Raw genomic sequence first — 12,694 nt, 5'->3', positions numbered from 1 at the left:
ATCCTTGAGAATTATACTGAATTGGGTCTTGTATAAATAAATTAATCTTAAAGTAATAAACTATTATGTATTCCATAATAAATTAGGGTAGAAGACTTCTACATTGTGGAATAGCTTCCCTCACTATTTTGGTAAAATTTGTAAATTGAATTTTTAGTTCTAAATATTATTCTGCATTTTATTTTATTCATCCATTTTGTTTTAATATTTGATACTATTTTATTCACTATCTTTTTGCAATATTTGAAAATGTGTACACAAGTTATCGTGTCAAATAATTTGTCATCATATTTTATCAGAGTGTTCCAGAGTGTTTCTTGAGCTTCTTGAAAATTTTAAATCTTTTATTTCTTTGTTTTAATTTACTGAAATACCATTAGTGTTTTAAAATGCTTTTTTGTGTCTGATGCCTTTTATTCTTTAGTCAAATACTTACTTTTTCTCTTCTCCACAAGTTTTAATTTTTAAACTTAATGTCAATTTAAATAAAAAGAGATCAAAAATTAAGGGAAAAAATCCCTTATTTTTATTTAAATAGCTCATTTCATGTTGCCACCCATGTTGTATTTCCTGTCAAATATCCTATAAAAACTGAACACTGTATTTAAATATATTATCTACTCTCACTTTCTTGACCAGATTCTTCATTTTGTTGATGGAGAAAGGTATAAAAATATTGATATCATGATTCTTGATGATGACATTCCAGAAGGAGATGAAACATTTCAGCTGATTTTAACAAATCCTTCTCCTGGACTAGAGCTGGGAGAAAAAACAATAGGTATTTGATAATTTTTCATACACAGTTCACTCTCACTCATGCTGTTTTCCTAATATGGAGGTAGATGTTGAGGGATTAGGGAGTCTAGATAGTTTTCTGTGCTTAGAATTAAAAATATTATAGTAGACATTTTGGAATTCTTGTGTCAGTATAACAGTAGTTGTGTGTGTGTGTGTGTGTGTGTGTGTGGTGTGTATGAAACAAAAAAGTAGGTTGGTAGTAAGGTAGTAAGAAATTAAATCATTTCTGTAGCTTTCATAGGTTTTATTTAATTTGTAAATGTCTTTCATTTGAAATTTGAATACTGCTCTGGTTTCCTATTTAACAATAGAGGGAATGACAAGGTTTTGATGTCATCCCATTGCTGTATTATCTCCACATAGAATTGAAGTATATTGACACCTAAGATGTTATAGGGGCCATAATTGTTATGAAAATTCATCTAGTTTACTGCTTATTAGATATCCTACTGACTGCTTAGAGATGATAAAAAAGAGAGGAGAATTCATGTAAATCCAGAACTATGGGATTGGAAGGGCTCTTTAAAAGTCACTTAATTTAGTTCCCATGGTAATATATAAGTCAGGTGGACTTACTCTTCAACCTCTTGTTTAAGTTAGTGGCTGACTGTTCTTTGGGATTCCCTTGACCTAATTAACCTTTGTATTCCTAAATTATTGGCCCTTATGTGAAAAAAAATCTGATTTGTAGAAAAAAGAAATAATTTTGAATAACCCAAGAACTGGTTTTCACTTTTCTTGCCATATTAATGAAACAGATTGATATTTCTAAGTCTTTCGAAACTTTCTTGAGTCAATGGCCATTGTTTCAAATTCAGAGTATGTCGGAAGTGTACTCTTTTTTTGTTGTTGTAGAACCTAGTGGGTTGTATGTAAAGGGTTATAGGAATGGACATAATGTGTTGGTTAAGAATCTTTTATGTATAAACCATAGAAAACCCAATTCAAGTGGACTTAAAGATAGTTTATTGGCTCATTTAATCTATGGGTCCAGAGACATACAGCTATAGATGAAGTGGGACCAGGACTTAACATGCCACCTCTCCTTGCCTTTTGGAGTATTGGCTTCATTATAAGGCCAATGTTACTTGTCACAAGATAATTATTCACGTCATTCTTTTACACTCCACATAATAGGAAAGAGGAGCACTCAAACTCAAGCCATTCTTAAAGAAGTCCTAATATAATTCTGTTTGGAATTATGAAGGTTACATGCCCACCACCATGAGTAGGGGGAAATAATATCTTGTTCTCTGTTTATGTTATGCTTGTAATTTTCTTTTCTTTCTTTCTTTTTTTAAGATTTATTTATTTATTTATTTATTTATTCATTCATGAGGGAGGAGAGAGAGAGGCAGAGACACAGGCAGAGGGAGAAGCACGCTTCATGCAGGGAGCCCAATGCGGGACCCGAACCCAGGACTCCAGGATCATGCCCTGGGCCCAAGGCAGGTGCTAAACCACTGAGCCACCCAGGGATCTCCTGCTTGTAATTTTCTATTTTAAAATATAAAATAATCCTCAGAATAATAAGTGCTTTGGAAGTGGGTAATTTCTTAAACTATGCCCCACTTATCAGCCTTACACTATTCCCAAACTTTTTTTTTAAAAAAAAGAATTTATTTATTTATTCATGAGAGACACACAGAGAGAGGAAGAGCATAAGCAGAGGGAGAAGCAGGCTCCCTATGGGGAGCCTGATGTGGGACTCGATCCCAGAACTCCAGGATCACATCCTGAGTCAAAGGCAGACGCTCAACCACTGAGCCTCCAGGTGCTCCTATTTTCAAATTTTCATTAAGTTTCAATAAACATTCTTATATGTAAATCTTTGTATATGTGAAGAACCAAGTACATCTGTTGAGTACAAAGTGTTGAGTGGAAAGGACATCAGCTACCTTCTATGTTACTCCCACTCCAAAATGTGTATATAAAATTTCTGTTTCTCTACATTCTTAACAGAAATTTCTATGGACTTTAACATTAAAAAATTCTAATGTATAAAAGAAATGTGGTTGTATTGTACATTTTTTCTTCATTTCCATGTTCATTTATTAGGTTGATCCTGGCAATTTGTTTTTTGTTTGTGTGATTAGATTTTTATATCTCTTACTGTGTTTTTCTGTGGCATCTACTTTTTCTGGTTTATAGGAATAACTCCTATATTCTGAAGTCAGTCCCTTGCTTATTAAATGTTGTAGTTTCTCCCAGTCCCTCATTTATCTTTTAGTATGATGTCTTTTATTTAAAATTGTTTAAAATACTTAAAATATCATATATTTTCTGATATGCTTTAAAATGCTATTTAGATATTTCCACTCAAAAGCTATAAAATATTTTCATAATTTTGATACACATTTAATTATGTAACATATCACTAATTTATTCATTAGTGGCAAATGAGGTAAGGCTACAACTTGATTTTTCTCCTAAAATGTATAATCAGTTCCCTAAAACTTTATAGAGAATGAGACATCAATTTTCCATTGATTTTCAATGTAAAACTTATTTTTGTTTGTCTATCTGTGTCATCTGTTTTTCCTGGACTCTGTTCTATTTGCCTGTTCATGTACTAATAACAGTTTTATTTGTCATAGTTCTGAAAGACATTTTATTATTTTTTTAGGCCAAATACTTTTTATTTTTCTTTCTCTAAATCATCTCACCTATTCTTTCAGATGTCTTCCATTATGAACTTTAAAATCAACCAATTGAATTCTGTAAGACAGTGTTTTGATAGTGTTGGGGTTGAAGTTTTAGGTTAATTTGGAAGGACTCAACATCATTATAGTATTGTTTTTCCATTTAGAAATATGATACATACCTCTCCATTAATTTAGATCTTCTTTTGTTTTATTGCCTTAGTTTGTGTTCCCCAAAAAGCAAACCCTGAGACAAAGATTTGGGTGGAAGTAGTTTATTTGGGAGATGATCTCTGGAGGCATAGTGAGAAGGGAAGAAGTGAAAGAGAGAGAGGAAAGCTGATAGAAGACGTGCTAATGAAGGGGTACTGCTTTGGGCAGCTGGAGCTCAGTCCATGGACACTGAGTTGAACAGAGCTCAGGGCGATTGTCCTAAAAGGAGGGAGCTAGGCTAGTCATTCCCCAGCTCCTATCCTTCACTGTTTGAGGATGTTCTTGAGTATTCGGTCTCCAGGAGTTCTGGCCTTATTCCTGCATCAGCTGATGCTGTCCTCAGCTAGAGAGAGGCCAGGGCAAGACGAACTACCGCAGGGGGTATGGGTGGGACACAGAATCTGCCACAGTCCTGCCTTAACACTTTATATGTTTTTTTTATGTAGGTTCTGTATTTTTTACCTTGATTCCTAAGTATTGCTACTATTATAAGTGATGTCCCTTTTCTGTTATATTTTTTATATAGTTACAGCTGATGTATAGAGATAGTATAATAACCTTTAGACGCATGCTCCGTAGCATACTTCCTAGCACTAGTAACACTAGTTCTACCACTTTCTAGCTTGTGAAGTTCCACAGATTACCTGTCTGTGCTTCAGTCATTCCATCTGTAAGATGAAAACAGTAATAAAATCAACCGTGTAGGGTGGTGAGGATTAAATGAATTAATACAGTTTAAGCAGTTAGTAAGTTCTCAGTAGTATTAGTTGTTTCCATTGTTAGTATTATCACTAGTGGTAGCAAAAATAGAAAGCTCTTGGTTTTCAAAGGTTACTCAGCTTATATTTTGAACTCTTACAATAGTTTAATAATTTCTTTCTCTTGGTTTTCTTTTTTCTTTTAATATTTTATTTATTTATTCATGAGAGACAGAGAGAGGCAGAGACAGAGGCAGAGGGAGAAGCAGGCAGGAGCATGATGTGAGACTCGATCCTGGGACCCCAGGATCACGCTCTGAGCTGAAGGCAGACACTCAACCACTGAGCCACCCAGGCATCCCTCTCTTGGTTTTCTAAGAAGCCAGTCATGTTGTCTAGAAAATAGTGTACCAATTCTTTGTTTTCATTGCTCTTGTACCTGTTACGTGGCTCAGAGCTCTAGGACAATGCTGAATAGTAGCAGTAATGACAGGCATTGTCTTGTTTCTGTTATTAATGGTGGCCCTTCTGATGTTTCAGCATTGAGTAAGGTATATGTTACCGGCTTCCTAGGTTGAGGAGGAAGCTGCCTTTTATTCCAAGATTACTGGCTATTTTTATATCATAAGTAAATAAGGAATTTTATTAAATGCCTTTTAAAATTTCCCTTGCTTTTAAGGTGATCTAGAGAAGAATTGGCTTAGTTTATAATGAAACATCTACATACTTCCCAGTACTTATAACCCACTCTATTTTCATTTACTGCTTTAATATTTTTATTTCAACAGCCTTAATTACTATCCTTGCTAACGATGATGGCTCTGGAGTCCTATCATTTAACAACAGTGAACACTTTTTCCTAAGAGAACCAACAGCTCTCTACGTACAGGAGAGTGTTGCAGTATTGTACATTGTTCGGGAACCTGTGCAAGGACTGTTTGGAACCGTGACAGTTCAGTTCATTGTGACAGAAGTAAATTCCTCCATGGAGTCCAAAGATCTGACCCCTTCCAAAGGCTACATTGTCTTAGAAGAAGGTGTTCGCTTCAAGGTATAGTATGAGGCTTTAATGAGAATGAATTGCATTTATGAATAATTTTAGAGGAGCACCCTAGGTCCTAGAAAGAAAACAAAAGTACCCTTAGCTTAGATGACAGGTAAAGATTAAATTACTGTGTGAAAGTGTTAACAAGTGCTATATAGTCTCCAGAGAGTGCTGCTAGAGAAGTTTGCTCTGTTAATATGGTAGTGAAATATACAAATAAGGAAAATGCACATAGTGCTATTGTAAATGTTAAGTATTTAAGTAGCATACTTCACTTTGTATTATTCTTAAAACATAAAGGAAACTCCAAGCCATTTACTATAGTCACTAAACCCTAGCAAGTCATCCTTTTGGTCACATTTTCATTTGACAAAATATAATTGCTTACTTTAGCCTGCTTATGTGAGAGGCAAATATCCTATGTGAATACGAATAGCTTATTGGAAAAAAAAATACTAGCCTTAGGTTTAATTATAAATGTGATCTATACTTACAGAAATTTACCTTCTGAAACTCCTTTTTTTGTGTATTGATAACTTTCTGTTCCTGCAATTAAATTTTATTTATTTATTTTTTATTTGATTTTTTAAAATTTAAGTTTGAAGTAGCTAATCGCATTAGATTAAGATAATTTTTAAGCTTGACATATTAAGTATAATAATTATAAAGTGGTGGCTCAGCGGTTGAGCATCTGCCTTCAGCTCAGGGTGTGATCTTGGTTCTGGAATTGAGTCCCACATCGGACTCCCTGCAAGGAGTCTGATTCTCTCTCTGCCTATGTCTCAGCCTCTCTCTTTGTGTCTCTCATGAATAAATAAATAAAATCTTTAAAAAAATCAACAAAACTATTTCATCTAAAAAGAGTCTACCCAGTATTTAACTTTCTATGTGATCAGTTTGTGTACACTGCAACATATTTTTGAATTCATATTTATTTGCATGTAATATTTTTTATGTTCTTGGAAATTTGAACCTTTGATTTAAAAATATCTACATGGTATGTTGGTAAATTGAACACCAATAAAAAAAATAAAAATTAAAAAAATAAAAATTAAAAAAATAAAAATATCTACATGGTGATATAGATATAAAAGAATTCAAATTTAAGGTGTTTAATGAATTTTCCACTGCTTTACATTCTCAGGCTTTTTCTCCTTTTTAAAAATGTTTACAATTTTATTTACTTAATTTTTTGTATATTTTTATTATTTTTTTTCTTTAGAGACTTTTTTCACAATGTGTTTAAAGATCTTTCCGTTCATTAAGCAAATTAAAATTTAAAGCAAACTGGAGTAAATAGATTTTTCTTTCACCCACATAATGGTCTTTGTTTCCTCATGTTTTTATTTTGAAATATAAACAGTAAAGTCCCAAAATCTCAAACGCATGGGTCAGCAACTTAAATATATATACGCACACACACACACACACACACCCATGTGACCACTACTCAGATTATAATATTGAGCATAACCATCATCTGGAAGTTTCCTTCTGGTCCTTGCCCTCCCCAGAGGAGACTAATTTCTGATTTTTGTCACTGAAGACTCAATTTTGCTGATTCTTGAGCTTCATATAAATAAAATCATATAGTGTATACTCTTTTGTGTCTGGCTTTTTTTGATCAACATAATTTTTCTGATCTATTTGGTTACATGCCTCAGTAGTTGGTGGTTCTTTATTGCTGAGTAGCAATGCATTGAACAGACCATTATTCGTCTATCCATTTTTCTGTTGATAAACATGTGAGTTGTTTCTAATTTGTGCTTACTATGGCTATAACTGTTTTTTTTTTTTTTTCAGTGACTCCTACACTAAAATGAGACTAATGCAGTTATGTAACTAGGGCAAGATAAAGAATTAGCAAAAATTAAGACCTAAATTTATTTTCTTAATCTTCATATTATTTTTAAATCATGAGATTTATTTTTAGACAGTGCAATATATCAGAGTGTTGAAAATCTTGAAACTGATAACTTGAAAGTCATAATAACTATTACATATTATAGGGATCAGTATTAAAATAAAAAAGAAGTCATGTTTTCCAAAACATATTATTTTGTTGTCAAAAATGTTTAGCAGATCTCCTTGTATCTATGTTGCAGAAATATTGTAGTCTAGTAACTTTATCTTTTGATTTTGTTTTCAGGCCCTACGCATTTCTGCCATATTGGACACTGAACCAGAGATGGATGAGCATTTTGTTTGCACCTTGTTTAATCCAACTGGAGGTGCCAGGCTGGGGGCACATGTTCAAACCCTGATAACAGTTTTGCAAAATCAGGCCCCTCTGGGGTTATTCAGTATCTCTGCAGTTGCAAATAGGTACAGTTTATTCATAAGGAAATTGTCACTTCTGAAGCTAGGTAGGAAATACCTTTTGACATAAAGAAAGTGGAGAGGGAAATTGACTATTTCAAAGGGGACTTTTAAAATGAGCTCTGGCAGATAGATCTGAGAAACATTATGCCCTCTTGTAACAAGGAGCATCAAAAGCCTAATCATGTCCTGTATAATGGTATTATTAGAATTCTTATTTCCTCAGAATTCACACTTTCAGGTAAAGGCTTGCACAGTTTTGTGTTGTCAATAATAGTAAAAAGCAAGAAATAGTATAAAAATATTTAGCTACTCAAACCAAATGAATGATTCTTCAAGCATATATTAATATGATTGTAGTTTGAAAATTCTTCTGGAAGCAGACACATATTTGGTTTTTTATTTCTTAGAAAAACTTCAGTAGATCTAGTTTTAGTAATAAACTAAGAATTTCTGGATTCATTTTTTTTTTCTTTGTGATGTTTTTAGATTATATGAGAAGAAACTAGGAATGGCAAAACTTTATTTTTTTTAGAATATACAGTATGAAGTTACTGACTGATTATTTTCTTAAGATCATAGTATCAGATCCTAGTGCTTTTTTAATCCTCATAAATGAATATTTTGAGCTGTAGAGTCTAATTTTCCTGCCATGTGAAATTTGTGGATGAATCTCACCTTGGCTTATGTAAATTTAAAAGTATATTAAATATATGCTAGCAATGTGATGTATGTATTTAATATGTAGAAATTATGTTCTTTTTCTGCTTTTCTGCAATCCATTTTTTTAGAGCCACCTCTGTAGACATTGAAGAAGCCAACAGGACTGTATATTTAAATGTGTCCCGCACTAATGGCATCGATTTAGATGTGAGTGTGGAATGGGAGACAATATCTGAAACAGCTTTTGGCATGAGTACGTTTGATTTCTTTTGAAAACAAAATTCCATAACCAAGAAAGATTGCATGTATCAGATGTACATTCTCCCCCCATGAATTGTATCCTATGGATCTGTTGAAAATGGAGAACAGATATCTAATTCTTTTATCATAGCCACAAATATTTATTGAGAGCCTATCATGTGCCAGACACGATACTGAACTCATGGTGCTTAGAATATAGGTGGAGACAGAAAAAAAACCAAATAAGTAAAAACCAGTGTGTAGCTTAAAATTATAATAAATATTTTAAAGGAGTAATTCTCAGTGTTGTGAAAACATAAGCGAATGCTTCTCAGGAGTATCAGTGTTTGAACTAGGACCTAATGATGATTAGGGATTGATTCTGCAAAGTCTTGAGTGAGAGGGACATGGAAAGAAAGTGAGAAGCTATTCAGGTACACAAGTCTAGAGGCACACAAGAGTGTATTCGTGAAGACTGTAGAGTGAACATTAGGGTTAGAAATAAGGAGGAGTGTTGAGTTTGGAGAACTAGGTAAGACCTGATAGTTCAAGAACTTGAAGAATATGTTACATATGTTAGTCTTTATTGTAGGGTTAATTGAAAGTCTCTGAGTGGTTTAGGCTGTCAGGAGAGTTGCTGTGTGTATTTGTGGGGTGATATGATTATATTTGCATTTCAAAGATACCATTCTTGATACCATTGAAAGAATGACTTGGCACAGAAGGAAAGAGTGGATGAAGGGAGATAAACAAAAGGTCAGCCCATATGCTGGCTAGATCTAGGTGATGGATTGGGTATGAAGGAGATACCAGAGATGATTCCTAGATTTCTGGCTTTTGTGGTTAGAGGGAGAGTCATGATCTTTAGTAAGAAGAGGAGTCTGAATGGGAACTAGGCATTATTTTGGTGAGGTGGAGTAAAATATGTGTGATTTAACATATTATGCATTTGAGTTACTTTTGAGAAGTTTCTCCAGACTCAAAGGCCAGTCTCTGTTACAGAGATAAATTTGGAAATCTTTAGCATGTAAATTGGTGTGAAAACCTGGGAAGAGGGTCTATAGGTAGAGAAGGGAAGAGGACCTAGATTGAGTTGAGTAGGCTCAAATTGAGTTACCAAGGAGAAGAGGAGGATATAGCTATAGCAAAGTATATGGAGAAGACCTGGTGAGAAACCCAGGGAATGTGGGATTGCAGATAGCAGCACAAGAGTATCTGAACAAGGAAAGAATGGTGGCTGTGTCAGTTGCTGGTGTAGAAGCCCAGTAAGATAAGAACCAAAAAAATATCCATTGTAGAGAAGGAATAAAATAGCAAGAGCTATTTGTGTAGAGGGATAGGAACTGAATAATATTTTGAATGGTGGTAAAGGAATGGCATCTTCAAATGTATGCAAACATTTCAAGAGGTTTGACTGAGAAGGTAGGACCAAGCAAAGGAGGTAGTGTGGTATAGGATTCAAGGGAGTTTGTTTGTTCATTTGTTTAGTTTGGAGAGACCTGAGCATATTTACATGCTGATGGAAAAGGTCTATTAAGTAGAGAGAGATTGAATATTTAGTACAGAAAGAGATCATCAGTAGTGGTATAATTGTCTAAAAGACAGGAGGAGATGGGATCCAAAAAAGAAAGACTATGATTTCTACTTCATAGTTATCTCATTATTGTTTGAGATCTGCATGTGTTTTTAGAAGTAGTTGTGAGAGTACATGTTGGAGATTCTTAAATGTCAGCATTGTTTATTTTTCTTTCACCATCTTTCTGAATTATGGTACGGAAGCATTGGGCCAGATGGTCAGGACTTGAATGTAAAACATTAAGAATCAGTGTGAAAGCTGTGGTGTACCTTTAAAAGATGACAAAATAGGAATGAAAATACTGGTTTTCTAGGAAAGGAAATCACTAATGGATAGTACATATGAGGCATTTACATGATTTCTTGAACTGGTAATCTGAAAATGATCAATGATTTATAAGGGGCCTAAATTTCAACCTTGACATTTGTTCTTGCTGTTCACACCATTAGCTTAAGATTTAAAAGAACTTTCTTTAGGAAACTGGTGTAATAAAACATAAAGCTTTTTAAAAATTATTCTTCATGGGATAGGGATTTTTTGTTTTTCTCTTTGTTTAAATGTGGTACAGAATTTTAGGACCTATACTTGTGATAGCATGTTGATTAAAAAGTTAACAACCATTTAAAGTAGGTGAGTGTGCTTTGGTGTATATACATAAGAAATATATAAGAAATCCTTGATATCTGAGAAATCACTGGATGGGCATAGTTTCAATTTGATGGTGTAACTTTTTAAAACCCAACATTTAGCCTGTTTCTATAAAACTATATATTATGTAAACATTTCTCAATTATATTTTCATCATCTTTATGAAAGTTAATAAAAATCATGTAGAGCATATTTCCCTTTAAAATATATATTTAGTATTTTAAATATACTTTGGAAAAGCCTATGTGGATTTGGATCAGGGTTTTAACAATTTTTAAGAAAATCATTATTTTTAGTTATTTTTAAGTTCTCTAGCTTATAATTTCTCTGACACACACACACACATCATAGAAGGATCTTTGTTTTTGGTAACAAACTCACTTGTCTCACTGTTTAAACAATAAACTTGACATAAAGTTTTGAAGGGATAACACATTAATAAATCATGATTTATGTATTTCAGGGGGAATGGATGCTGTGTTTTCCATAGTTCAGAGTTTTTTGGATGCATCAGCTTCTGGTTGGTGTTTCTTTACTTTGGAAGATTCAATATATGGTGTAATGTTAAGAAAATTGTCTTCTACTATTTATCGTTGGCAAGGGATTTTTATTCCACTTGAGGTAAACATCAGTCATTTTATAGTACATAAAATGTACATGTAAATTTTGGATGTCTCATGAATTACTGTTATTTCTTATTTCCTAGGATTTAAATATAGAAAATCCTAAAACTTGTGAGGCCTTTAATATTGGTCCTTCCCCTTACTTTGTGATTACTCATGAAGAAAGAAGTGACGAAAAGCCTTCTGTTCACAGTGTGTATACGTTCACACCTGGATTCAAATTATTCTTGGTAAAAAATATTTTCATTTTTTTGTAGATTGCTTTATTTATTTATTTTTAATTTTTTAAAGATTTATTTATTTATGATAATGTGTATATATATATATATATATATATAGAGAGAGAGAGAGAGAGAGAGAGAGAGAGAGGCAGAGACACAGGAGGAGGGAGAAGCAGGCTCCATGCCAGGAGTCTGACGTGGAACTCCATCCCGGGACTGCAGGATCGCGCCCTGGGCCAAAGGCAGGCGCTAAACCGCTGAGCCATCCAGGGATCCCTAGATTGCTTTATTTAAAGGAAAAATCAGATTTGTAAGATTGATCTAAATGGAAGATAATATATATTTTATATTAATGTAAAAAAATTTTTTTATAAGTTGATACACATTTTAGCAGAGTGTCTTAGTCCAGGAATATTTCTGTTTGTCTTGAAATGATACCTACGTATTCATACCTAGTGCTCAGAATGATTTTTCAAGTTTTAAACTTCAAATAGTGACTCATACTAGTACTGTATTCAGAGCCTTTCCTACTAAAATTCTTCTTAAGTATTTATTCCCTTGGTTTTGTCTTCCTTGCAGGTACAAACAATCATTATTTCGGAAAGTTCTCAAGTAAAATATTTTAGTTCAGACAATCAAGATTATTTAATTGTCGCAAGTCAAAGAGATGATTCCGAATTAACTCAGGTTTGATTGTTTTAAAGTGAATTTAAAAAAATAGTATATTTGAAACTCATCAAAGATGTAATCTGTAGGTTTAGTATAAAGCCCCCCCCCCATAATTTGACTGTGGTAAAGTAATAAAGTAGGATGTAGATATTAGTCACAGTTAATTATTACACAATAGAATTTTCAATATTGTCATCAAGAGCCAGAGCAAGTGTAGTAATAAGCATGAATATTTAATTTGAGTTTAATGGCATTGGAAAACATTATGGAGAAAAATCATATAACTGGACAGATGGTATAACTAAAAATTCATGATTAACATTGCCAAATGGGCAC

The 12,694-nt window shown here is 33.3% G+C and overlaps 1 protein-coding gene across 1 annotated transcript in view; it reads left to right on the top strand.

The window, feature by feature from the left end:
• Positions 1 to 12,694, top strand: part of ADGRV1 (adhesion G protein-coupled receptor V1) — a 518,581-nt gene that overhangs the window by 128,830 nt on the left and 377,057 nt on the right. The window contains exons 42-48 of the mRNA XM_038532347.1: positions 640 to 781; positions 5,143 to 5,405; positions 7,549 to 7,724; positions 8,510 to 8,634; positions 11,309 to 11,466; positions 11,552 to 11,698; positions 12,269 to 12,376. Of these exons, the coding sequence (XP_038388275.1) occupies positions 640 to 781; positions 5,143 to 5,405; positions 7,549 to 7,724; positions 8,510 to 8,634; positions 11,309 to 11,466; positions 11,552 to 11,698; positions 12,269 to 12,376 (1,119 nt within the window). The remainder of the gene's footprint in view (positions 1 to 639; positions 782 to 5,142; positions 5,406 to 7,548; positions 7,725 to 8,509; positions 8,635 to 11,308; positions 11,467 to 11,551; positions 11,699 to 12,268; positions 12,377 to 12,694) is intronic.

This window comes from Canis lupus, chromosome 3 (assembly GCF_011100685.1).
Source record: "Canis lupus familiaris isolate Mischka breed German Shepherd chromosome 3, alternate assembly UU_Cfam_GSD_1.0, whole genome shotgun sequence".
Classification (NCBI taxonomy): domain Eukaryota; kingdom Metazoa; phylum Chordata; class Mammalia; order Carnivora; family Canidae; genus Canis; species Canis lupus.
This window is presented reverse-complemented; position numbering and strand designations above follow the sequence as displayed.